The sequence below is a fragment of the Abramis brama genome (assembly GCF_963993115.1).
Source record: "Abramis brama genome assembly, chromosome: 22".
Classification (NCBI taxonomy): Eukaryota; Metazoa; Chordata; class Actinopteri; order Cypriniformes; family Leuciscidae; genus Abramis; species Abramis brama.
The window spans coordinates 17,213,055-17,240,185 of record NC_139984.1 but is presented as its reverse complement, the minus strand read 5'-3'; the positions used below and the strand labels follow the sequence as shown (position 1 = coordinate 17,240,185).

General features: G+C 36.8%; 3 protein-coding genes across 7 annotated transcripts in view; 1 reads left to right on the top strand and 2 right to left on the bottom strand.

The window, feature by feature from the left end:
• znf362b (zinc finger protein 362b) overlaps positions 1–890 on the top strand; it is a 9,387-nt gene extending 8,497 nt beyond the window's left edge. For both annotated transcript variants that reach the window (XM_084099583.1, XM_084099582.1), the window contains one exon: positions 1–890. This exon is cut by the window's left edge and continues 1,687 nt beyond it. The gene's annotated coding sequence lies outside the window, so the exon portion shown is untranslated.
• Positions 891–1,866: 976 nt separating this feature from the next.
• On the bottom strand, positions 1,867–18,103 carry ccdc30 (coiled-coil domain containing 30). 2 transcript variants are annotated; one of them, XM_084099580.1, is made up of 30 exons: positions 18,053–18,103; positions 17,839–17,925; positions 17,413–17,556; positions 16,104–16,283; positions 15,816–15,936; positions 14,484–14,674; positions 14,067–14,135; positions 13,806–13,880; positions 13,159–13,312; positions 12,183–12,254; positions 11,926–12,041; positions 11,743–11,817; positions 11,558–11,622; positions 11,272–11,464; positions 11,106–11,195; positions 10,877–11,002; positions 10,204–10,341; positions 9,894–10,072; positions 9,562–9,784; positions 9,162–9,284; positions 8,817–8,987; positions 7,970–8,179; positions 7,734–7,891; positions 6,397–6,562; positions 6,191–6,312; positions 5,225–5,366; positions 5,010–5,146; positions 4,802–4,919; positions 4,639–4,703; positions 1,867–3,854 (listed from the first exon to the last, which is right to left on the bottom strand). In XM_084099580.1, exons 3-30 carry the CDS (start codon positions 17,425–17,427, stop codon positions 3,641–3,643), a joined length of 3,708 nt encoding a protein of 1,235 aa, XP_083955706.1. In that variant the 5' UTR covers positions 17,428–17,556; positions 17,839–17,925; positions 18,053–18,103; the 3' UTR covers positions 1,867–3,640. The 2 variants fall into 2 exon arrangements, with proteins under 2 accessions (XP_083955706.1, XP_083955707.1); XM_084099581.1 differs by lacking the exon at positions 13,806–13,880.
• A 1,231-nt stretch (positions 18,104–19,334) lies between these two features.
• usp21 (ubiquitin specific peptidase 21) lies at positions 19,335–25,646 on the bottom strand. 3 transcript variants are annotated; one of them, XR_014604044.1, is made up of 13 exons: positions 25,465–25,646; positions 24,713–24,905; positions 24,286–24,339; positions 24,072–24,189; positions 23,693–23,807; positions 23,425–23,547; positions 23,274–23,338; positions 21,751–21,854; positions 21,588–21,674; positions 21,429–21,507; positions 20,602–20,732; positions 20,407–20,521; positions 19,335–20,155 (listed from the first exon to the last, which is right to left on the bottom strand). XR_014604044.1 is itself a non-coding variant. In XM_084097894.1 (13 exons), exons 2-13 carry the CDS (start codon positions 24,866–24,868, stop codon positions 20,065–20,067), a joined length of 1,215 nt encoding a protein of 404 aa, XP_083954020.1. In that variant the 5' UTR covers positions 24,869–24,905; positions 25,465–25,646; the 3' UTR covers positions 19,335–20,064. The 3 variants fall into 3 exon arrangements, 2 of the variants coding, with proteins under 2 accessions (XP_083954020.1, XP_083954021.1); XM_084097894.1 differs by having other exon boundaries at positions 20,625–20,732; XM_084097895.1 differs by having other exon boundaries at positions 20,625–20,732; positions 25,479–25,617.
• Positions 25,647–27,131: the final 1,485 nt, after the last annotated feature.

Sequence of the window (27,131 nt, the reverse complement as noted above, 5' to 3'; positions counted from 1 at the left end):
ACAACATTAATTTACTTTTGTGGTCATTCATACCAGTCATTTGTTAAGCTTATTGTGTTCAATTCATGTATATTTAGTTTTTTTTTTTCTGTTTGCAAAGGACCAAGTTGTTGCTCTCAAATGCTCTCAAAATTCCCCCAAATATATATAATATTGATTTATATAAACAGTATGTGTGATTTATTACACAGTAATGGCTTACTGGGTCAAACCGGATTTTTGTTCTTTAATATTTGGGAATGTGACCAATATCGCCATTTTAGAAAACAGCAATTTGATGAGGATCTACTTCTTGGTGCTTTCTACAAAACCTCAGCTCATTGCCAGGAATCGGTTATTACATTAAAGTATAATCCTGGCTTTTTCAGCCTCAAATCCACTTTAAATCAGTAAGACGTGTACATTTACTATAAAATATACCCTGTATTCATTAATAGTGCATATTGCAAGGTTTAGATACTGTACTTTGTTCATTTTTGTATCTGTTTAGTATATTTAAACTTATTAATATTTGTTTTTCTGTAAGTACTGATCATTGTTTTTATAGGTATCCTTGTCATTTTTACATGTACGCCTTAATTTTATCATCGTTGAAAGACCGGTTTCTTTCTTTCTTCCTCCATGTCGATGTTTTTCAGTTTTTTTCTTAAGCCTTTTTTCCGCATGGAACACCGTAATCGTTATTAATTAACTGTTAACATGTATTATGTAAGACATTGTTACATATGTTCTGAAATAATTCACGTTTTCCTTTGTCTTGCATTGTGGTTCCATATAATGATTTTGTTTAATATGCACAGACATGACTGATAGGTGAATTAAGAAAATATCAATGTCAAAAACACTTTGTATCTCTATCTTGTTTATTAAATTCAGACTGTTACACCTTAGCCTTTGTATTTTTTTTTTTAAGACGCATTGGAGTCAAAAAATCAGTTGTGATCCTGTTTAGGATTTTAGATTGAACCTTGATTCCTTTTTGTCTTTAGATCTACCTTACTTTGATGGCAATACCAAATGATTTTCAGGGACTATTGAGTGTGAAAATACAGAGGATGAAAACATACAGAAAGTACCATGACACCAATTTCTTGATTTTTTTCTTTTTGAAGGATGGCATGACTATTTTATCTGAGTTATATAAAAGTAAAGGTATAAAAAAAATTTTTTAAAATTGGAAAATGTGGCAACACTTGTATACTGTTTTGTATTTACACACCTATTTTTGTGATAACACACCTACATAAACATTTATCAGTGTTGGGTAAAGTTATTTTTAAAAGTAATGCGTTACAATATTGACTTACTCCCCCAAAAAGTAACTAATTGCATCACTACTTTACTTTGTCTCACCTGGGCTGGGCTTTCTCGTTTATTTTTTAATAACAAAAAATACAAAAGTTCTATTTTTGGCAAATGTACAGGGCTTTTCACAGCGAAAGTGAAATGAATAAGCCTAACGCAAATTCACATCTGTACAGTAGATGGCGGAGCTCAAACAGAACTTTCGCAGAAGAATTTCGCTCACAGAAGAAGAAAGTTCAACACTTCAGCAATAAAAAACAAATGTGATGTTTAACTAAAGCCATTTTTGCTTATTTGTATGGTTGAATGGGTCAGACATTTTGGTAAAATGGGTTCCTTGATTAGTTACTTGGAAAAGTAATCTGATTACTTGAGTAACTTGAGTTACTTGTAATGTGTTACTCCAACACTGATCATGTTGCCAATAATTGAATTGGGGTGTTGCTTTGAGAACAATAAGTTCAGTAAAAGACTGTGTTGTTTGCTAATAGTAGTTTTGAATGCTTTCTGAGTATTAAGTAATAATTTTATCTCAGATTGACGTAACCAATCAAACAGGCATCATGAAAATAAGTTTATTAAGAAAATACATGCTTTGTCATTGTGTACCATGTACACTGATGTCTGTCGCATTTTAAATGACATGAGCCCTATATGAATATTTTGTGAAATTTGCATCCTAATATCATATAGCAGCAGGACACAATGTGTGATGCTCTCATAATGTACAGGCACAACTGCAGGATCTTGATCCCTTTGCCACAGTTCAAAGTGATACAATTTCTCATCTGTCAGATGATTTTTGCTCTCAGATCACAGGTCATTTCAGTCTCTGAGGACTATATACAAAACACAAAGGGAATGCAAAATAAAAGAATATTTTAAAAACTCCCATTTCAACCCATTCCATTAGTAAACAACAATACCGTAAGGTTGCTAATGCTACCAGGTCTGTTTTCTTGTCAGTAGCCAAATCCTTTTGTTAGAGGGATATAATACCAGCAAACCAACCTTTCTCCAGCATAAATTAAATCACAACCGCACTGCTTATATTAGTACTTAAAGCATATACTTAAAGCAAAATAAAAATGTTGACATTTCATGGCTGTAGTTTTTGCCCTCTAACTGAAATAAATAGTGGACATGTAAAAGTAACATCACATAGATGATCAACTATCCATATAGAGAAAGTCTTTACAGCGTTTGTCTTTACACTGTGAACTAAACACAGATACACTACCATTCAAAAGATCGGGGTTAGTATGACTTTTTAATGTTTCTGAAAGAAGTCTCTTATGCTCATTAAGGCTGCATTTATTTGATCAAAAAGTATAAACAACTATATAAAATAATTGTTTTTTTATTGTAAATATATTTTAAAATGTAATTTATTTCTGTGATGGCAAGCTGAAGTTTCAAGCTGAATATGCTGATTTGGTGGAAACATTGTTTTTTTTGTTTTTTTTTTGTATGTGGAAACCGTGATATGTTTTCATCAGGGTTCTTTGATGAATAGAAAACATTTATTTGAAATAAAAATATTTTGTAACAATGTCTACAGTCTACTTTCTCTATTGATAAATGTAATGCATCCTTGGTGAATAAAAGTATACATTTCTTTCAAATTATAATAATAAAAAACATCTTACTGACCCTAAAACTTTAAAATGGTAGTAGTGTACAAGCTTTTAGCTTTAAAGGAGTCTAGTATTCTCAGCTCCATGTAACATTTCACCAGGTTTTCACGTAAAATCAGCACGGGATATGAGAAAAGGTCTGCTGATACATGCAAACACTTGATTTCAAATACTTACTGCTTATCCAAAGGCAATAGTGCATTTCAGTTGTAAAGACCTGTAGATGGTACCATCTGAACACAAATTAATAGTGCTTTAAGTGCTTTTCCACAGTTGTACCATTATAGGATAAATGTATAAACAAATACATATGGCATCTTACAGATGTGACAAGGCTATTGACCATAGCACCCAATGAAGTATCATGTTTGTGAATGATATAAAATCTCATGCATTCCAGTCTGACTCTATGTGAGCCACAAAGGCAATGCAACTGAATTCAACGCCGGTGAAATGAGCCAGAGCAATAATACATCTCTTCACACTCGCTTTAAAAAACAATTGAAGTATAAGGAAATGAACTGAAGACTTCAAACATGACACAGTCATGGTGCCACAGAAACTATTTCTTGAGCAAGTTGTCTATGTTTTAGCCACCTAAACAACGTTTTACCCTTCTACAGTCGCTTATTTTTAAACCTTGACTGATCCAGTGACTTGGCAAACTCTGTAATGGCATTTCAGTCTTTGTAACTCCCTCAGGCCTCATCGCTTGTGGCACTGAGGCTCTCTTCCTGCTCTAACCTGCTGTTGGGAGCCACAGGTGAGGTCAGGTTCAGGTAGCCTATCTCAGTGGACTGTGAAACGGGCACAGACGAGGAGATCTCTAGGCTCTTCACTCCAGACTCACCCACTTTGACTTTGCGAATGGCATCCAATATTCCCCATGAGTCACAGAGCCCAGGCTGTGGACTAGAGTAAGATGTTGCAATGTAAGACGTCACCATTTGTTCACTGACACAGTAAAATAATTCCATGCTGATCTGCAGCCTCAGCGGAAAAATAAATCTAAATGGCAGATGAGACAAGATATAGAAAGTATAGTATAGTAAAGTATAGTAAGTATAGTAAAGATATATACTAACTTTATATAATTGGGGCCAGCAAGATTTTCTTTATGTTTTTTAAAAGAAGTCTTTTAAGCTCACCAAGGCTGCATTTATTTGATCAGAAATACAGTAAAACAGTAATATTGTGAAATAGTATTACAATTTAGACAATTTTAACAATTTTTCTATGTTAAAATATTTAAAATGTGATTTAATCCTGTGATGGCAAAGCTGAATTTTCAGCATTATTACTCCAGTCTTCAGAGTCACATGATCCTTCAGAAACCATTCTAATATGCTGATTTGGTCGAAACATTTCTTATTATTAATGTTGAAAAAAGTTGTGCTGCTTAATATTTATATGTCTACTGTCTCTTTTGACTATTTAATGCATCTCTCCTGAATAAAAGTATTTATTTATTTTAAAAAAAAAATTAAATTCTAATCGCATACATTAAAACGGAAGTGTATATTGGATACTAAACTTTAAATTAGTTAAAGAAAAATATTGATAAAAATAGATTTAGAGTTATTGAAATAGATTATATTACACCATATTTTGTGAGCCATGTATTTTTTGATTTGACTATATTTGGGAACAGAAATATCGAGTAGGTTGGAAGACTGAAAAAAGTTCTCAATTATACCTTGGAGTTGATGTCCGCAACAGGCTATCATGATGAGCTCCAGAAGGAAACATTTTCTTGACCTCCTAAGACAAAAACACCAAATAAAAGCATCAGTGCAATCCAAATTTGAAATGCTTATTTAAATTATAATAAAAAGAACAATTGCTAAATAAATGTGTACCTCGACAGTACACATCGACTGAAGGTTTCTCAATGCACGATCTAAAATTCCTATCTGATTGGCCAATGTTAGAGTTTTTTCTTGCAGCTCTTTATTCTCCATCTCCAGAAATTTAACTCTAAGAGAGGACAGGGTAAAGAGACAGTTAGTATGTTTCTATGCTTTACTGTCTGTCAGATGTAGATGTACAGGGTAATGAGATGTTTACCTCTGCTGGATGGTAGTGGCAGTTCTCAGTCCATTGTTTCCCATCTCCTCAGCTTCACTTATTCGCTGCAGAAGTTCTCGTCTCTCCAGGAGGAGCTGGTCGTTTTCTTCAGTCACAGTCCTAATCCAGTCCTTCTCCTGCTCATAGTGGAACACACTCAAAGTGAAGTACATGTTAAGTATATAGTGTTGAAGGTTGGGTCTGAAAACACTCACTTTCTCCGAGAGACTTGTCGCAAGAGCCAGATCATTTTCCAGCTGCTGGATCCTGTGCTCATGTTGGGCGACTGTCTTCATGAAGATTTGTTTAGCTCTGCGCAACTTGGTTTTGTGCTGAGACTGTTTCTCGTTGTGTCTCCTGCAGGACACGAGTTTCATGATTTCATATTAACACACTGCATGTAATATATGTACTTTTAAAAGGTTATTTGCTGTAAGAGTAAAGGCTATAATACACTACAAAAATCTGAACCAATTTTAAAACACTAGGCATCATACACTTGCTGACTTTGTAAATGGTTCCAGTGAAAAACTGGGCATCATACACTAAACGACTGAGGTTCACACACTGCCAGACTTTCTGAAGTCGTTCTGAACACGAACACATGCAAAAACGTGCCTTATTGCAAGGAGACGTGTCAAATGGAAACAATATGTTCTAATATTGGCTCAAAATATCAAACCTGTTTGAAATCCTCCAACTGGATGGAATCAAAGTCTGAAGCTTAAAAAAAAACCTGTCCATCCTACACTACACGATTTTCACAAGTTCACATTAACATATAACCAGATATAATGCATATTTGGCGTGCTGTCCGAGAAGAAGGCTCCAAGCTCGGAATTTGCCCCGAACACAGATTACTCCCCCCATATCCCTGGCTGGGATAGGAACAATTGAGAGTGAGGAGCTGGGGTGGAGGAGGGATGCTGGAAAACTGTCATGGGACAGAGGTAAGTTGGCTATATAGGCCTCCTCTCGTGCTGATTGGGTAGATTATCTGAATGTGCTTCCTCTTGAACTTTGTTAATGATATATCTATGAAATCTGTGAACTCCAACTGCCTAAAATCTTTTGGCAACTAGCATCGACTCATCCAGACTGCAAATCAGGGCAACAATTTTGAGCAAAAGTCTTGTATTCCAGCCTTAAGAGTATAATGTCCACCCAGTGAATAATGATACCTAATGTGAGTGTCAAGCTGCTGAACAACCAGCTGCAGTTCCTCCTGCAGTCTCTCAGACTCATGTTGGGAAGACAGAAGCTGTTCTTCCAGCCTGTGGCAGCTCTTCTGACCGCCTCTCTGCTGCAGGACACATTGGTATTCATGGTCAGCAGCTCCACTAGTGTATCATTTCAGCAATTAGTATGATAGTTTCAACTCACAAACCTCTTCTCTAGCTGTGTTAAGTTCGCTCTCCAGCACTTGCAGCCGCGTCTCCAGCTCCTGTGTGCGGTGTGACATCTCCAAGTTGGTGCGTGTCATAGTCGCCTCCTTCGCCCGCAATGAGCGCACCTGCTGCTGGAGTTCCTCGTCTTTCTGCTCAAGTAATTTCCTTTCAGAAAACACAGAAAGTCATTGTAAAGTCCACTATATAGTAAGTAACACATGCAACAATTGCTGCAGTGGTCACACTTTATATTAAGTGACTTACCATGCACTTTCATAAAAAAAATTATTAGGTACAATATACTTATTGTTAGGGCTGGGTGATATGGCCAAAAATATTATCATGATATTTTTTTTCTATCAGTCGATATCGATAATTATTATGATAAATGTCAAATATTTATTTCTTTAGTTTAAAGGGAGATTTTTGCTCCTAAGTGAAAGTTGTAGAAACTACTCTTTATTGTCAGAACATGACAAACATTTGGCAGTAGATTGAAAAAATAGTAACATCTGTAAAAATTGTAAAACCCTTATTTTTATATGGTAAAATTAAAATATTTTGACTGTTCGAGTTTTATTAAAATGAACCATTGGTCTTCCATAGTAAAATACATTTAGATCATGATAACCATAGTAAAAACCACGCATATAGCATCTCACTACCATGGTAAAATTGTTTCTATGGTATTTAATACATTTAGCATTTAGCAAATGCACAAATGCTATAGCTACAGTAAGTAATATATTCCATTAATACCTTTAATACATGTCTACATTAATAATATAGTAAAATTCGATATAAATATCCCACATTTCTGCCACAATACCATGGTGCAGTTAGTGTTACTACAGTAAATCCATGGTAAATGATGGGGATTTGCCTTTTGACTGTAACGTTGCACACAGCGTTTCTCCTGTTTGTCCGTGCTGTTTCATCTGGTTAAAGGGGTTATATTATGCTTTTACACTTTTTCAACTTTAGCTAGCGTGTAATGTTGCTGTTTGAGCAGACTACAAACACACACTTCAGAAGATTTGCCAAAGGTTGCGAGGTTCGTGGAGTAAAATGTTTTTTATACATTCAAAAACATGTTTAAATGACAATGATGCATAATTTCTGAATGGCAACAGTATAAAAGAATATTACAGCGTTTGCCTTTCTATTACTAATACTAGAAAGGCCAACGCTATAATACCTTATACATATACAATATATTATATTTGCTTTTTTACTTTCTTCTGCATCTGCGCTCAGGCGTTGCAATCTGAAAAATAAGTGATATATTTATCGGTCGACCACTAATATTGGCTTGTGGTGCAGTGACCCGTCTGACCTCTGTAGTTGATCCTCTTGCAGTCGGGCTCTGAGAGCAGACAGGTTATCAGACATGTCTCTGGTGTCTCTTTCTAGTTTGCTGGTCTCTCCTGCTCTGGCCTCTTCCAGGCGTATCTGGTGCAGAGCGTTCTTCAGTTGCTGCTGCAGATCTACGACCTGCAGAGATGTTGAAGACATTCTTCATAGCTGTTATACTACTGAACAAGAGAATTTCAGCCTGCACTGAACACACACCTTCTTGTCAGCAGCAATCACACGTGCCCTCTCTGAATTGAGCTCCTCCATCAAGCTTCTGTTAGTCTGTCGGTTCTGAGCGCTTCTGGCCATCTCCAGCTCCAGATCTCTGGCTCTCTGCTGGAGTCTCTCCAGCTCTGCCACCTGTCCCGCTGCGCTGCCCTCCTGCTGGGCTACTTTGGCCTGGGCCTGCTTCAGCTCCGCACACAGCTAAAGAACAGAGCAGAAACATAAGGTTTCTGAGCATTAACACTGGTCCTGTGTTAATCTAACTAGGGATTGCCCATGTTCGACATCATTTAAAAAACAAACAAATTAGTCAAATTCAAATTAGGCCTACTTTCTAAATATTCAATAACATTCTAAAGAATGAGGAAATTGATCAAAAGTGACAGTAAAGACATTTATAATAATACATATAGATTTCCATTTCAAATAAATGCTGTTACTTTGAACTTTCTATTCATCAAAGAATGCTGAAAAATGTATCATGGTTTCTACAAAAATATTAAGCAGCACAACTGTTTTCAATACTGATAATAAGAAATGTTTCCTGAGCAGCAAATCAGCATATTAGAATGATTTCTGAATGATCATGTGACAGAAGACTGGAGTTAAAATATATTCAATATAAAAGTTATTTTAAGCATAAGAGACTTCTTTCAAAAACATAAAAAGTATTTGGACACTTACGCCACACTTCATGCATTTCCTTATGCATTATGTAAATAAATATCAAAGTAAATGTCATCCACTTTATTTATTTAAAACAAATGCCACTTGGTTCATATGTTGTTATCTAATCTAATGCAATAACTTACATTCATTTCAAATGTTTTTTTTTTACCTTGATCTTCTCCTGATCTAGGAGTGCATTGTGTCTCTTAAGGTCCAGATTTTTCTCTCTCTCATAGCGTAGCTCTCGCTCAGCAGAGGTGAAGAGGTGCTGAGTTCTCTGCAGGTCCTGTCTCAGCTGTTTGTTCTCCTCTCCCTTCTGTTTTAGGAGTGAGTCCTGAGCCTGTGCACAACCACATAATGACCACTTAACAAACAGGGAAAATATATATATAAAAAAACAATATTGTTATTATACAATTAAGCAGGTTATACAAATGTTTTGTGCATAAATGAAAATAAAAATGAATCTGAATATGTTCGTGTGGGTGTGTAAAGATTGGAGAGCAGGGCTGACCTTAGCCCGGGCCTGAGCTTCACTGATCTGGGCCTGCAGGGCCAGCTGGTGTTGGCCAGCCAGCTGTCTCTCCTCCTCCAGGGTGGAGTGTAGCTTACTCATCTCTGACTTCACACAGGCCAGCTAGAGGAGCAGCATGTGTTTTGGGGTATTTTATTAATTTTTTTATCACAGTGCTGAAAGTCATAAGGTGACTATGTGAAACACACACTTCACTTATATGATTTTATGGTGAAATGTGTTATTCTTCTTGTTAACCCAGATGGATTTTGACCAAGAACAATGAACTGTGGCTTTAATTTAGAGTGAGTGGCGCAGCAAAAATAAACTCGGTGTGCAGTGTGAATGCTCTAATCTGTTAATATGGGGCCTTACTCATCCAGTGTGAAACAGGCCTTACCTGACAAACCCCCTCATCCTGTGCAGAAGGCTTGTGGTTGGCCGTCTGCTCCAGTGATGCTCTGGGTGTCTGCTCTCTGGTATACTGGAGCTGCTGTCTCACATGCAGGAGCTCCAGACTGAGTCTCTCTTTCTCCCCGTCAGTCTGAAGCCTCTCGTGGGCTTTCTCGCTGAGCTCTCTCTGTAGCTGCATCACCTGCCCACGTTTCTCCATCAGCTCATCCCTAAACAGGCAAAGTGCATCTTACCATGCTTTCTACTGAGTCCAGGAGCTAATTATTTATCATTTTAATGTCATACAGAGTTGATCTGTAGTTTCTGTGAGAGCCTTACCTTAGAGTGTTGTGCTCCTTCTCTAGTCGAGTCAGTTCTGTTCTCAGTTTGTCCACCATGGACTTAAGCTCTACCACCTGTCCCCTGCTGTCTCTCAGGTCCTCTTCAGCCCGGCTGTTCTCTGTCTGATGTGTCAGGTTGTCCTGGAGTCGCGTCTGAGCACGCTCCAACTGGGCCACCTGCAGAGTACAAACATAGCCTCAGTGAGAATTTGCAAGCTATAGGAAGAATATCACAGCATCCCAATAATAAATGGATTGCTTTCTTTGTGATATAAACGTATAATTGAATGACCTTTATTTTTTATTACCTTTTCTTCCAAAATTCCCTTTTCTCCTTTAATCTGCGTTAGGTTCTTGTTGAGTGTCTTCCCTTGTCGACATTCTACCTCTAGTCTCGGGACCTCCACACGTAATCTCTTCAGCTCATCATGGTCTTTTTGCATGACCTGTCCACATGTAGCATTTATCGGAATCGGAATCGGGCATTTATATAGCGCTTTCATATGTACTACTGTACACCCAAAGCGCTTTACAATCATATCAGGGGATCTCTCCTCAACCACCACCAGTGTGCAGCATCCACTTGGATGATGCGACGGCAGCCACAGTACAACGGCGCCAGTGCGCTCACCACACACCAGATATAGGTGGAGAGAGGAGAGAGAGTGATAGAGCCAATTCAATGTAAGGGGATTATTAGGAGGCCATGATTGGTAAGGGCCAATGGTGGAATGTGGCCAGGACACCGGGGTTACACCCCTACTCTTTACGAGAAATGCCATGGGATTTTTAATGACCACAGAGAGTCAGGACCTCGGTTTAACGTCTCATCCGAAGGACGTGCAGTTATGTGCAGTTCATGGTTTCAGATAACATTATTATTATAATTCTAAACAAATGCATAGTGCAATATGAAAAAGGGACTTTCCAGGACTCTAAACTGTATATTTTATAACGAGTCATGTGTGACAATGATATTACCTCTTTTTCCTTTTTGAGCGCAGACTTGGATACAGATAGATCCACCTCCAGCTGTTTCCTCCAACCTTTTTCTTCAGCAAGACGACCCTCTAGGAACTTCAGTCTTTCTTGAATGCTCTCACTAAGCTTTGGATTAAAAGATCAAAGATATTCTACCATAATCAGAGGGTGTAAGTGATTTTTATGAGTTTGCTATTCTCCTTGGTGTAAACAGGCCTTCGACCTTTACCTCAGAGTCAGTTCCTCGAACCTGATATTCATCTTTCTTCTCAAGTTTCTTGATATCCCTCTTACTCAGTTCTTCCTCAATACTTTTAATCTAGAACCAAACTCAGAGTCATCCTAAAAATTCAGGTGATTATTTCAGCCCCATAACATCACGACTAAAAACATACCTTTCTCTGTAACCCATCTATCTCACACTCATGATGCTCTCGCTCGTCTTTCGCTGCGTTCTGCGCTTCCCCCAGCAGTGCCTCCAGCTCCTCGTTCCGCTCCACCAACTCCTCGTGTTCCCGCTGCTGCTTCTGCAACCTCCTCTCCAGCTCTCGCAGACGGCTGTCCTTATCTTCAGACTCTCTCCGACACCTGCCAAAATACAACTGCCATATCAGCATCTTTAAAGTGTGGAAGCAATGACATGTACAGCTTTAAGTTAGATAAAGGAGGGCAAAGCTTCACCTTTTGTGGAGTGTCTCATCGTCTGGAGCCACTGATGAATCCGCATTAACATTATTCCCAACACCCTGACAAAAAAGCATCTGTAAGCTCTGAGAGGAAACTATACAAATATTAAATTACTTGTGTCATGCAATACATGCAAACTAGCCCCTTCAAGAGAGGATTGTAGTAGAATGTATATCTACCTGTGCAGAGTATATCTTATTGTGCTCTAATGTCTCGTTGATCCCTTGAGCCGAGTGCAGCTTTGATTGTTCAACCTGTGGCACAACCGACATTGCAAAATATAACATTTCTGTGTTTGCATATTGGCAAATATCTAACATGTCATGGCACCAAGATAACATTTTAAAAACAATTATTCTTGCCAGGTTAAGAAGAGTCCTTCTCTCTGTGTCCAATGAGCGAACTCTATCCCTCAGCGCACGAATCTCCCCATCCAGTCGTTCATTGCGTTCCTTGGCCTTTTGCAGCTCCACCATATCTGTAAAACATAGAGTTTACAACCAGAAGACATCATTTGTAATGTTTCCATGATTTGTCTACGCTGTAGTTCTTTGAAGTGTCTTTATAAATAAACTTGCAAAATGTGTGACGCAATATGTTGCTGCAGACAAAATCTCACCACACTGTTTAAGCTTGTCCACTTCCTGTTTTAACTGCTCCACTTCCTCCCCAGTTTTCTGCAGGTCAGGTACTGAAACGAAAATTTGGTTTACATTATGCATTACGACAATACAGTTAGAGAAACTGATTTTTTCTAAAGACCGCATGAGTGATGCTTGGTCATGAAAAAGTCACCACCACCATTACCAGGTTGTTCAGGGTGAAAAGAAAAGAGTCAGTTTAGTTGCATAACAAATAAGCAAGGATGCACAATAAATTAAAAAATTATCAGTTGATATTAAAGTGATCATCAGTTAATCAGTTATGATATTTAATTTTCCGTACTCAATTCCTCCGTTTTTTTTGTTGTTTTTTTACATTTAAATTACATTTACCATCATCTGACTAGTGCCTTTAATTGAATTAAAATATAAAAATTAGATGAAAAACTAAAAGTTGAAAATGAGGCAGTTTCCAAAGGCAACTCACTGAAATTAAGTAAATTAAAGTGTAAGTGCTAAAATTACTAAAACTGAAATGAATATAAATTAAATCTAAATAATAATAAAAAAATATATTTGCAATGACAAAAGCACATCATAAAATTACTAAAATTAATTAAATAAAATTAAAACTGAAAAATATAAATAAAACTGAAATAATAAAAATAAAAGTTAATTCAAAATGTTTTAATATTAATAGTATATAAATGATACTAAAATAACACTGCATCTAATGCTCAGTCTTTCAAAACACTGAAAATTTAACAACACGGTTAAATGTAATCTGTAGCAAATCTCAAAATAATTTCCATTTTGCATACTGTCCATTATAATGGTGTGATGCCTAAATTAACTTGTAGCATTAAAAATGATTGATTAAAATTTTTTGTATTTTATTTTTCATTTATGCATGTACATTTATTTTAATATTACCATAATATGAAAATAATTATCAGCTTATTGATATCAAAATCTGAATTGTTATTCACATACCAGACAAGTTTTGGACCTTACGAGCGAGATCTAGTTCATCTGTCAGGTGGCGAATCTCTTTATGTGCCATAGCAAGACGACTCGATGCCTCTTCCAGGTCCCTCTCCAGCTTCTGCCGCTCTGTGCGTTCTTTGCAGAGTTCTTCACTGTGGGCCTACAGGGGACAGAGCTTTCAGTGAGACATAAACCTGGCTGCACTGGGTGGACAAGCAAGAAGCATGTCGGCCTCCATGCGTTTTTAACATGCATGAGCCACAGAACACAGGTGAAGCTGAACGTGGATCATGTTCCAGTGTGAACGGAGTTTAATATGTGCCTTCTCTCCCTTATAACCATCAGAGACAACAGTAACGTTGGGACAAACAGCCTTTGGTTAGTAACCACCCTGAAAGAAAGCGCTCCATAGTGCTGTTAGGGTCTAGAGTGAAAATAAGAAGTGTTAATATTATCATGCTAGGCTCAGCATGTTGTTATTCTCTGCTTTGAGTTCAACCGAGGCATGCATTATTTCATGGAGCTGCCTTAATCTGCTTTAAGTGGATCATCCTCTCAAGGACAATACGGAAGGTTCCGCCTCTCTTGATTTAACCTTCATGTGATGCCTTTTATATGAGTCCAATCAAGTTATGAAAGGTACGGGAACGTACAGGAAGGTTCTGTGCTCTTAGTGTCGCCTTGCGCGCACCAAAGAACTTCCTCCAAGGACTTTGAACTGATGATTCCTGTCCATTTAGGGAGGGGCAAAGAATCAGGAGAAATTATGATGCACAACATACAGAGAGATGGACAATGAAACACTTAAATATAAATGAGACACTGTTGATATTGGACATTCTTTGAGTTCATGACTTTAGGACACTGCTTTTGAAATTGCTGCCCGCTTATGGGCCACTCTGAGATCATCTCACCTCATTCATGTTTTCCTTTTGCTGTCTAAGTTCCTCTTCCAATGCGTGACGGATATGATCCAGCTCCTCCTGATTTCCATAAAAGAGGAGATATTAAAATGACCATAAAACTAATAAGCCACAAGTGAGGTGTTACTATCAAGAGAAGACTCCACATTTTTTAACACATACAGTATATTGCCATTATTACCCTATAAATATTTACATTTTATGCATTCTTTCATCCAAAGTTCATTCAAGGTATACATTTTATGTTGATATGTGCTCTTAAAGTCTTTTCTGTATTCTAAATGCACACAATTAAATAATATTTAAATATGAAATGCAATTAAATATAGCCTTTGCATAATGGTCTACCTGTTGACCTACACTTTTAAGAACACTATTACAGACGTTAGGCTTTATTTCTCATAGTACCTGTAGATGCACCTCTCTGAGGTTGCCGGTGAGGGTCTGGGTGTCCAGCTTTCTTTCAGCAGCCTCTAGTCTCTCCAGCAGAGTGACTCTCTCCACCAGCAGATAGGCCACTTGCTCACTCGCACTGCTCTGGCTGATGTCCGCTAGACCCTCCTGCTCCAGCATCTCCACCACCTCCTTACACTGAGAGTCTGACAAACACGACGCAAGTAAGGACCACTAACTGGACTATAAGTGGGTTCAAGTTGAGCACTGAGCAGAACGCAAGAGCAATGTTGCGAATGGAATACTAGCATACTACTTAGTGCTATATGCACTAAATATAGCAAGAAACACATTATTCACAGTGTTGTTACTGTTTATTACAAATGAAAACTTAATCATTTTTATTAATTGAAATAAAGCTAAAATAAAAATATAATAAAATATGAAAATTAAATGAAAATTAAAAATGTGGCTCTGGCATCTAAATAAATAAAAGAAGTTTAACTTGAAAATGCTAAAACTAAAACTAACTCTGAAATAAGAATAAATTAAAGCTAAATGGAAATATTATACTAATAAAATGACAAAAGCACATAAAATGACTAAACAAATGAAAATTAAAACTGAAAATATAATAGCTAATATTATTACAATAAAATTGTATTAATATTAAAATATTAATAAATACTATAATAATTAATAAATTATTCTGAGTAGATTTACACAACAACATACTAAAAACGGAAAAGTTTTTTTTGCGTAAAGACGACAACGTTGTCAAAACGATCCCGTTCACACGGATTCGCGAAAACGACTAATAATGCTGTTTTATGTCAGTCCAATAGGTGGCGATGTCACTTTGTAGCATGATTGTAGCACCCGGAATGCGATTTAAACCAGTATGCTGTTTTCAAAAACTTGAACCCCTAAAACACCGTTGTCATGTAAATGAACGGCCAAACAATTGCATAACAATTTTTTTTGGGTTTTTAGTTGAAAAACGGTGTCGTGTAAATGCCACTGGTAAAAACACCTTGAATCTTGGTTGTCAGATCAAATGAGTTAAGAAATTTGTGGCTGATATTACTTCTGGACCATGGAAGGACCAGTCAAGCACACTGCATTGTGGGATACAGTATTCTACACAGAATACTGTACACATTTGATAAATGTAGAGTCTACAGAAAACTATTCTAAGGATACAGAAAAGTATGTATAATGCAGAAATAAGTATGAGTAGTATGCTATTCGAAACACGCAAGGACACAGGAAACTCCAAGGTACATTGTTTACTACGAACACAATCTTAAGTATGATCAAATGATTTAATCAATATAAAACCCTCACCCTGCTGGTGTTTCATTAGAGCGAGTTCAGCACGGAGCTGTTCGTTGTCACGTTCGTACTCCGCTGTAAGAGATTCCCGCTCCTCCAGCATGTTTCGAATATGCTCCACGTAATTTTCCACCTTGAAAAAAACCCCATCAAACAACCAGTCGGCACAGCAAAGGCATTAGCTACAGAAGGAGCTTGTTTTGGTCAGGAAACAGTGTCGTCATGTTACAATGTTGATGAGGGAGACCATGATTAGCTATTCTTTGGGGTGGAGGCCCGGCCTGCCATCTGCTGGCTCACCTCTCTCATCTCGCTGGCCTGCTGTGTGCGCAAACTCTGCAGGTCTTCAGTGGCGGCAGTCAGGCTGCCCTCACTGCTCTGGAGCAAACGCCACAGGTGCCGCTCACGCTCCTCTGTTGAAGCCTCAGGGGACACACCGTCCCCGTGCAAGCGCAGGGTGATCTCGTCCAGCTCCTTTTCCTTCAGAGGAAACAAAACAATGAGCCTTCCGAGTGTAAATGAGGCCTGGGTTACCCGACACCGTCTTAAAACACTCTTTCGGTGTGAAGCCTATCTCAGAAGTTGCCTAATATCTCTCTATACTGTAACTGTTTCATTAGCAGTTTTTAAATGGGGGGCTAGGGGGCATCTAAACTTCTAAAGGGGCTGCAAATGCGTCAAAATAAATTCAATTTAATTCATGTTTTTATCTGTACATAGATCAGGGATTCTCAACCAGGGGGCCAGAAAGAGGATTGCAAGATGGCTTAACATTATTTAAAATAAGACAAAGCAAGCTTTTAAATAAGCTAAAACAGCTAAAAATCAAGATGACAACTGACATCATATTTTTATTTTTATTATTTTCCTCAAAAACTGTCTTTTTTTAAGAACTGGGGTTCCCTTGGTGCATATATGAGGACATTTTGAATGTGAGATTTCTAGACATGGAAAAGTTACGAAAACTAATAACATCATAAAGCCATGGAAATTTCCATAGTGAACATCTATATTTATATTAAGCTCTGAAATATGTTGAAATTCTTATATGTAGGATTTGCAGAGAAATTGCCATAAAGTAAAAATAATTTTAAAAACTTTATTCCACAATCATAGTCATTTAAATTCATTACTGAACCTGAAGAAGACTCAGTTCTTGAATCTACTGAAATTACAGAATTTAATTAATTTTAATATTATATATAATTTCCTTATAATTACTTTAGATCGACTGTTTATTTATTTTGTGAATAAAAAAAACTTTGAAAACAAGCAGCTTTGTCATTATAGTGGAAGTACAGACACATCAAGACAAAAAGAAAGAGAACCACTGAACTTTTATTACATTAGGAAAACGTGATAATGCAATAAATATCTTGAGATTATTAGTATCTGATAATAGTTTGGGGAAGCAACTTTTTTTGCAACAATTTAAGCAAGCGTACACGAGGAGATATTGTGTGTGTGTGTGTGTGTGTGTGTGTGTGATGAATAACTGCCATACAGTCGCACTGTCAATGGCCATTTTAAGCATATTACATATGGTCTCAATTTACAAACCTTTCATACCTTTATCATATTTATAAGTACAAAAACGACGACACCATACCTCTCTTTTTTCCATGGCCGGGTAGAGCTGAACTGGAGTCCGAGCATCACTTGCAAATTAGCCAAGAGTGTTTAAGAGAACAAAGTTTGGATTGTGGTTTCCAGCATTTGCGTCCGCCCATGGCAGTCTCTGACCTAATCATGACTTCATTATAAAAAATAAAGAAAGGCATAAAACAGAACTCAACGTGTTACCGTAGTTTGCATGCCTGTAAATGAACACAATACAGCTTTAAGCAACAACTTTTATATAACTTACACTAATGTAACAAATGACTAAACATGATCTTCTGCCTAATCCAAAATCCACTATCATCAGTCATCTAATATTTCTCTCTCATATTCAAAATATATCTGCAGTCAAGGGTATACTTGACAGGAATAACGTTTCTTTGGGTTTTTACTGCAATATAAAAAGTTGTCTAACCCGAGCAGAGTCCCAGTTCGCTAACTTTGGCTAGCGGGCTAGTTCGCAGGTATTACGCACGAGCCTCTTTTCATATCCTCCAGGCGGCTATTAAAAATAAAACAAATTAAGATTGTCGCAATACTTCAACATCGATTTGACACTGTTAATGAAGCCTGTCTGTTTACAAATATTGATGCAACAGTAGAGTGTCATAATATCTCATGAGGCCTACCAAGTGTTTTGTTGCAGCTGCTGCTCTCTCAATAGCTTGGACCGAGTGCCTAGGCAACGGGTTAAACCATTATGGACAGAGAGGGGAGAGAAGGCTGCGTTGAGACGTTACACATTATCCCAGCAGATGGCGGTGTTTGCTCTATAAATCAATTAGCAACCGTGAATGACTGAACTATTCAACTATTCAATTAATATTTAATTTTTTAAAGTAATTCATTCATTATGTATATGAAACAGTAATATTGTGAAATTGCAATGTAAAATAACTGTTTTCAATTTGAATATATTTTGAAATGTAATTTATTCCTGTGATGGTATAGCTGAATTTTTAGCATCATCACTCCAGTTTTCAGTCACAAGATCCTTGAGAAATCACTCTGATATACTGATTTGATGCTCAATTATTATTGATTATCGTTGGTACTAAGTTATTAATAATGGTTATTATTAATATCAATGTTAAAACAGTTTTTGCTAATATTTTGTAGAAACATGTTTTTTTTCAGGATTCTTTAAATTAATAGAAAGTTCAAAAGAGTAGCATGTATTTGAAAAAGACATTTTTTTTAATCAATTTAATAAGTCCTTGATAAATAAAAGTATTATCTTAATTAATTTACTACAATGAATGTTAGTGTATTACAGTTTCCACAAAAATATTACAAGCTGCAAATATTGTTGTAAACATTGAGTGTGTCTGTGTGTGTGTGTGTGTGTGTGTGTGTGTGTGTGTGTGTGTGTGTGTGTGTGTGTGTGTGTGTGTGTACCTACTTAACTATATTTTGGGGACAAATTTGTACCAAGAAGTGACCAACATCTCCAAAAACCTTCCTTTGGGGACGTCCTCGTTTGTAAAACTAAAACTAAAGTAATTAAAGGCTTTTTAAAAATGTAAAAATGCAGAAAGGGTTAGTGTAGGGGCATAGAAATATACAGTTTGTACAGTATAAAAACCATTACGTCTATGGAATGCCCCCATTTAGATAGATAAGTAAACATGAGTGTGTTTGTTTGTGGTCCTAAACGCTATGTTGTGGGGACAAAATGTCCCACATGAAAGTGAGTGAGTGAGTGAGTGTGTGTGTGTGTGTGTGTGTGTGTGTGTGTGTGTGTGTGTGTGTGTGTGTGTGTGTGTGTGTGTGTGTGTGTGTGTGTGTGTGTGTGTGTGTGTGTGTGTGTGTGTGTAATTTTATTATTGTAAAATCAATCATATATTTGAAACTCAGATTTCTTTAATGCAGTACCACAGTGAATTAAAATAAGTGAACTGGAGACAAATGTATTAAATATTTATTTATTAAATTATATGTGGGTGGCCTGCAGTAAAATACTCCCTATACTAATTCTTCTACATTTAAACTAAAACAAACATTAGCGTTTTTTACACATGTATAACACACACACACACACACACACACACACACACACACACACACACCTATAATCAAGCTACGGTCACCTCTACGCCAGGCTTAAATTGAAGGAATTGGGCATTCATTTATGGCACAGTACTTTACATGTCATTCCATGAAAGAAGCATGAAAACTTTTAAATGATGGAAGTCTTCATATATGTAAAGCCAGACATAAAGTACAGTCATGTGCTCACACAGGCAGACAAAGGTTTTATATTATCCAATACTATTAATTTACCCCTGTTTAGTTTAGCCCTGCTTTTACATTCTTAATTAAACAACTATTCAGGTTTTAATTGCAGAATAAGAACATGCAAGAAAAGTAAAACAAAAACAATTTTGATGCAAACAACAATTCCTAACACATCTACAGATTTTTTTATAACATACATTTTTGTCTAAAAGAATGTGCATTAAGTTAATAAGTTAATACAAACAACAATTACAGTAGTAAAAAAGAATACCTCAATAACATGGCTTTAATAATGAAATTTAACAATGAAGTGAAATGACCACACTTGCTCATTAGCTTTCAACACGTATCACAGTGCGACTTTTTTGCCAGTGGAAGTTTGCCAAATAATCATTGAAGTCTCTCATTTTCTGGTGATATTGCAGATTTTGAGCTCATAAAAGAGAACATATGCCTGATTGGACTGAAGCTTATCCTCTGATATCGCATCAACACTGTGAAAAGAACAGAACATTGTCTTCGGGTCAATGAATCAAAATAACTATTAATTATTTTTTACGATAAAAAAACCTGAATGTCATTGAACAAAGAAATAAAAATGTTCTATATTATCTCTAATAGGAGCAAATTACTATTCTTGTATTGTGAGAGAATTTCTTCTTTCAGTTCTATCAGTATTGTGAATTGCCCTTTAAATACCATTGTTTTATTGTATAGAAAAGGTCAGAGCAAAAACTGCACCTACCATGAGTCATTATAGTAGTACCAGCCCTCCTCCTCTCGACATGCGGCTGTGTAGTGACCCATATTTACTGTTCCCGAATGATTGCACACTGCATACAGATCATACAGCACTGGACCTGAAAGCAAACATTCAGTCATACTGCATACACCACTAAACATAACAATATTCGAACTTTATCATATATAAAGTTAGTACATTATACTCATTCTTGTTCTCACCACAGTCAACAGGTCCAAATGGCCCCAAATCCAGCCCGGTCAGCGGGAAGGAAACGGACACTGTGCTTTTGGAGATTGAGTACCTTGACATGGTAAATCGATTTAAGTCTGAGATGGTAGGTTAAGTCAATGTTGATAAGCAAGTATCTTTTATAAAGCATGAACTCTGATTAAATGGATAGTTTACCCAAAAATGAAAAATCTCTCATCACTCAACCTCATGTCATCCCAGGTGTATATAACTTTCTTTATTTCGATAAAACACAAAGATTTTTAGGAAAATAATCCATCTTTGTAAATCCATATAATGCCATTGAATGGGTGTCGCTCGGTTGATGCTTGAAAAAACACACACAGCAACCCCAGTGATGAATCAATGTCTTCTAAAGCGAAACAAAAGGTGTGTGTAAGAAAAATTATTATAATATTTTTCACTTTTGAAACTATTAATAGTTGCTTCCGGTCTACTGTAACAATCATGAGAGGGATGTTGTGACATGACGTAAGTGCAGAAGAACAGAGAACCGCCACTTCTAAGCTTTTTATTGTTAAAAAAGTTACAAAATATTACACACACCAATTGTTTCGCTTCAGAAGACATTGATTCATCCACTAGGGATTACTGTCACGGTCGCCTATTCAACCATTTTTACATTTTATGGACTTACAGAGTTTGATTATTTTTCTAAAAACCTTAGTGTTTATCTGAAGAAAGCCATATACATCAGGGACGGCATGAGGGTGAGTAAATGATGAGAGAAATATCAACTTTCCTTTTACCTCAGCACTGACTGAAAAGGATACGTATAACCAGGATTCTAGGAAACCTTTGGATGGTCAGTCTTTTTGTGCTCTCAGTGCGACGGTTACACCGCTCACACATCTAAGACACATACAAATCAGCACGTATCAGCATAAAAGATCATTTTCAACGCAAGCAAACTAGCCATGCTTTTTACTTACCGGTGAGTTTTCTTTATCAAGGTTTTCCTCTTGTGAAAAGAGGTCTAGACAATCTTTCAGAGTGACAGTTCGCCCATAATCACTCTTCTGCAACACACACACAAAAGAATGACACATCATCCACACAACACCAGAAGGTGAGGACAGGGCCTGACATTGTTACCTTTGGGATGGGGAGTGACAGGTCACAAAACACGTCAAAGGTGTTGGAGTAATGGGAGCAGACTGAACAGTGCAAGGAACTGCGCAGCTGACCAGAGAACAAATCTGTGACAAGGGAAGAATGTTTAGGATGGATAGAAATGAAAAAAGATACAAGCATGCAAACATAGCACAACATAGCAATATATATATATATATTTTTTTTTTTTTATTATTATTATTATTTATTTTTTTACAGCAGATACCACACTATAAAAGACTTTCGCAAATTCCATTTCATGCAGACTTTAACCAAATAATCATTAAACAATAAAAACAAAACAAAAATATACATAATGATTATGTTAATAATAATAATATGTGAGATGCCTGAAGTTGAATACAGCATGTAGTAAATGACTAATTATAAGTGTCTAATGTCTAATTGTTCGTTTTACACATTTAGCTAATAAGCAAGATGTGTGTCAAATGTTTCTGTAAAAATGTTCACTTAAGCATAAATTATGTCATCAGTGAAGTAAAAAGTGTATCATTTATTCAACCAAAATATTTAAAGGACAACTCCGGTGAAAAATGAACCTGGGGTTAATTAACACATGGTTACTGAGTCGATTGTTCCCTGGAATGCGTTTTCATGATTATAGAATGTAAAGAGTTTTATCTTTAAAAACAGATTAGCTCATAACACTATGGGGCACAGAGTAAGTAAAAGTAAATCGCTAGTTAATACCACTAACAAGGCTCAAAATAGCCTCACACTAACACGGTAGCATAATGAGGGTCCCTACATGCAAACCGAAGCATTGAGAACTTTGTAAGTGTACAGACAGTTTAATAAGAAGATACTTTATAAAGACAGTACATTATGCGTTTACAGACAGGATCCATCTTGGAAAACAGTCTCGACTAATCGAGCCACGAACGCCGTGCTACCATGGGCGTAGATTTGGTTTGAACATTGGGGGGGTTGAAGTTTGGGTATGCCTCCTTTTCATGTGATCATGGTATAAATATTGGGGGGGTTGTAATGCATAGATTTAAATATTGGGGGGGTTATCTCCCCCCCAACCCCCCCACAAACTACGCCCCTGCGTGCTACGTTAGCTGTCTGTACAGTTACAAAGCTCTCAATGCTTCGGTTTGCATGTAGGGACCCTCATTATGCTACCGTGTTAGTGTGAGGCTATTTTGAGCCTTGTTAGTGGTATTAACTAGCGATTTACTTTTACTTACTCTGTGCCCCATATACTAGCGTTATGAGCTAATCTGTTTTTAGAGATAAAACTCTTTGCATCCGATTTTCATGAAAACGCATCCCAGGGAACAATCGACTCGGTAACCATGTGTTAATTACCCCTAGGTTCATTTTTCACCGGAGTTGTCCTTTAAACAGTCAGTTTTACTGTTGATTGCACAGAGATGTAACGTTACAGCTGTAATGGCCTCCAGATGGCACTTAAAACTTAAAAAACGTATTAAAGAACCAAAAACATACCTCATTATATTAACAGCGCTGCTACTTACCAACAATTTTACTGTCATCCCGGTCAAGATGCCTCTGCCACATTGCAAAGGCCTCCTCTGAAATCCTGCAGGAGAGAATGAGGGATTTAGAGGATCTGAATGCCTCCAGCTCAGTTTGTTCCTCACAGGATCTGTCTTCTTCATGGCGTACCTGAATCGTGGGTAAGTTGATTCCTTCATTTGAATAACTGCGGGACGTTTGGATGGGCGACGGTTAATTTCTGTATGTAGCCTGTCCAAGAGGAACCGCAAGAACTCCTGAGCATCTTGTTGACTGTGTGAGAGAAAGAAATGGGATCATATATTATATACACTACATAACAACTGCTTATATTATCGACAAATGTTAGTACACTAGCACATATTTAAAATATTGTGTTATTCAGAGAGTGTAAGAGGGTAATTAGGATTGAACATACCTATAGCCACTGAAATAAGGCACAGACTCTTTAAAGACACGATAAAACTTCCCAGGATTCACAGTGGTTTCCCCACCATCACATTCCCACAGGCCGGCCAAAACTTTAGAGAATTCTATGAGTAAATCACAAACAAAAATATTAAAAAGAGAGTGCCTTAGAAGGAACGTCTGATTTTAAAATCTTTAAATTGATACCAAAAAATTAATAAACTAAAATGTAATAAATAAATACATACATAAAAAAATAAATTACAATAATAAATTTGTGTTCTTATAATCATGCTACCCCAAACCCAAACCATGGCACTCAAATTTTGAATTTCTGTACCACTACACCCCAAAACATAATGTTTAAATGACAGCTGAAGTGTTCCTACCATTCATAAGCACAGGTTCTTGGTTGGAGTGCTTGTCCTGAAGAAAGGCTTTCATCAGACAGTAGTCCCGAAGACTACGAGTGTGGGAGAGACACTGCACGATGGCATTGAGGAAACACTTAAAACAAAAGATAATGTGTGAATATGTATGGAAAACAATACCATTTTTCTTTGAATCATAAGCATTCCGTCATATTTGTTAATTAGAACATACAGTATTTCCAACGTTACGCAATCCAACTTGTCCATTTCCCAGTTGCAGCTCTCTCTGTGGGAAAAAAAAGTGACAGCAAATGACTGTCAGGGTGACTTCCTCAATTACATCACAAGCGGTGACTGGTTTGTCATTTACCGTCCCTCCTACAGTGATTGAGTGTCCATTTATAGATCTCTGATCCAATTAAAAAAAGGGAGGGAAGACACTATCACATGACACTGAGGTTAAGACCAGATATACTTAACTCACTGGAGAAACGGAGGTGAGCACCTTTACAGGTGCCGAAACACATCTTTTTTTATATGAATTATTAAGCCTTTGGTTCCCAACATGTGTTGACAGGATAGGTCTATATATAATATGTGCCAGGTGCCAAACACACTAATAAGACAGATTGTGTCAATGGCACAGCACAGTCCCTCACCTCTTTGTCCGTCACCAGCAGAAGTCCCATGATGGACGTGTATAGTACAGACTGTGAAATGTCAACGTTCTGTGGCTGAAGGCCGTTTTGAGAGACTAAGGTGCGGCACAAGGCCTGACACGAGTTATCCATTGCAGTAGATTCAGCTCTTGGCATTACTACGTCTTCATACCACGCAACCTCACCAAGGAACCTGTGAATGAAATAACGAATAATGAAAACTATTCTGAATACATTGTTTACTAAGTGTTTTAAGCAGCTATACTGATTGTCAGTGTGCAAAATGGAAAGAGTCTACAGCATAAAACAAATCATTCTTAGATAGTAAATATTGCTGAAAACATTGGTTTTTGATTCAGTCCTCTTCCCAGCATGCACTGGAACATGAAAATTTAATATAGTCACATTGTTTGACAGCATGTCAGATTTGCAGTGATGGGAACTTGACATTTTAAGTTCAGTCAAGACATTTTTTTTTTTACAATGTCTCAAAAAAATGCCTGCTACGTCATCTATTTTGACTGATTAATAAATTATTGACTATATATATATATATATATATATAAAGAGAGATGATCATTCACTTGGCTATAGTGAATGCAGCAGTGTTTCAATGCTTGGCTATCATTTTTAGAAACATTAAAATAGCATAACCATTCATAAAATTAATTATTTTTTAAAAGGTATATTTCTCATTAAATCATTTTGCATTAATTACATAAAATGATCACACAAACATTTTGTGTACTCACCCTTAGAGACTCACCCAGTGTCGTCTCAGCTATTTATTTTTTTTGATTGATGGTCAGTGAGCGCCAGTGTTTCTGTCTAAACATCAAGCCCAGTTTTAAAGCATTTAAACGTTATTGTCCTCTCATTACAGCCGCTGTTCACCTGTCTGTCCTGTCGCTGTGTTTGTGAACAAGCTTTAATCATGGCTAATCTTTCCTCTCTCTCTCTCTCTCTGTAGGACCTTCTATAATTAGCCATGTCTTCTTCTTTGCTTAAGAACAGCTTTGACACTCAGAGTAGCATTTACACGCAACTCACAGTCACTATATTAAACTGAAGCACATGTTTAAAAAGAAATCTGGAAAGCATGCCAGTTTCAAAGTTTATAAAGAGTAGGGGGAGATCAGGTTGTAACACTTTTTGCTTCAGCATTTGTAACTCACTGAATTTTTGAGCTAGAGTGCTCAAATTTTTATACAAAGTACCCACATTTGTTTACTATAAAAGGCACCCATTCAAACCTCTGTAAGAATATCACAGCCCTTATGAATTGATGTCAAATACATGGTGTGCCTTTGTTACAATCTACCCCACTACCAGGTTTGTGTCTATGTGTGAATCTATTGTGTCTGTCTATAAATTACAGAAACGTCTGTCTGTCTGTGTGTCTGTCTCTGTGTGTGTGTGTGTGTGTGTGTGTGTGTGTGTGTGTGTGTGTGTATGTCTGTTATTCGCATATCTCTCGAACCGTTAGTCCGATGGTTTTCAAATTCGACAGGTGTCTCGCTACGGGCACGAGTAAGTGCAGTGCCAAGTTTGACGTTGTTTGGATGAGAAATGCAAAAGATATCGTTAAATATATCATTTTTAGAAGGTTGTGGTTTAAAAATAAACATTCTGACATAAACACTCAGTCAGCTACACTGTTTACTTCTGAATATTATAGTTTGGTTCCAGAACGTTATAAATCCATTTTGATTAATTTTAGTAAAATGTGTTTTCTTTACCAAGAAAGTGGCAAGATGAAAACCACTATTTTCTGTTTCAAACTTTCACATAGCATCTTTAGGTTATAATATCATAAAAAATTCAAATCCAGATTTGGATTTTCAAAGATTTATTATAAAAACGGATTATTTTCCCCCAAAAATGCAATAAATTCATGACACTTTTTTTTCAAAATGCTATCATATTGAAACTGTTGAAATCAGCCATCACTAAGAAATATCTCCTGAACTTTTTTGACGGCGATCAGCTCACAAAAACTGATTTTGTACGGGCACTTTGCACTGCTCCCTGAATCGATGCGCTTATTCATTTGTGGATGTAAACTGAATCTGTAAGTCAGCTATGCTGTTTACTTCTGAATATTATATTTCATTCTGGTGCGCTTAACGTTATCGCTACTGTGTAAATGCTATTCACCAACTAAACATATCCTTTTCAATGCGTTCACAGTCTCTTTCACAGGCATCATTTGTAGTAGCCTATTCACAAAATGTTTGCTCAAGCATAGCGTTTTCTCAGAGTTCACGTTGTGCTTTCTACCATGCACAAATAAAAATGTCACTGAACTTTTGCTGTGTAATTGTAACAATGTGCACTCAAACACACCAAACCAACAATTACTAAAAACACACTCAAAAACTGATTTTGCACGGGCATTTTGCACTAGTATCTATAAATT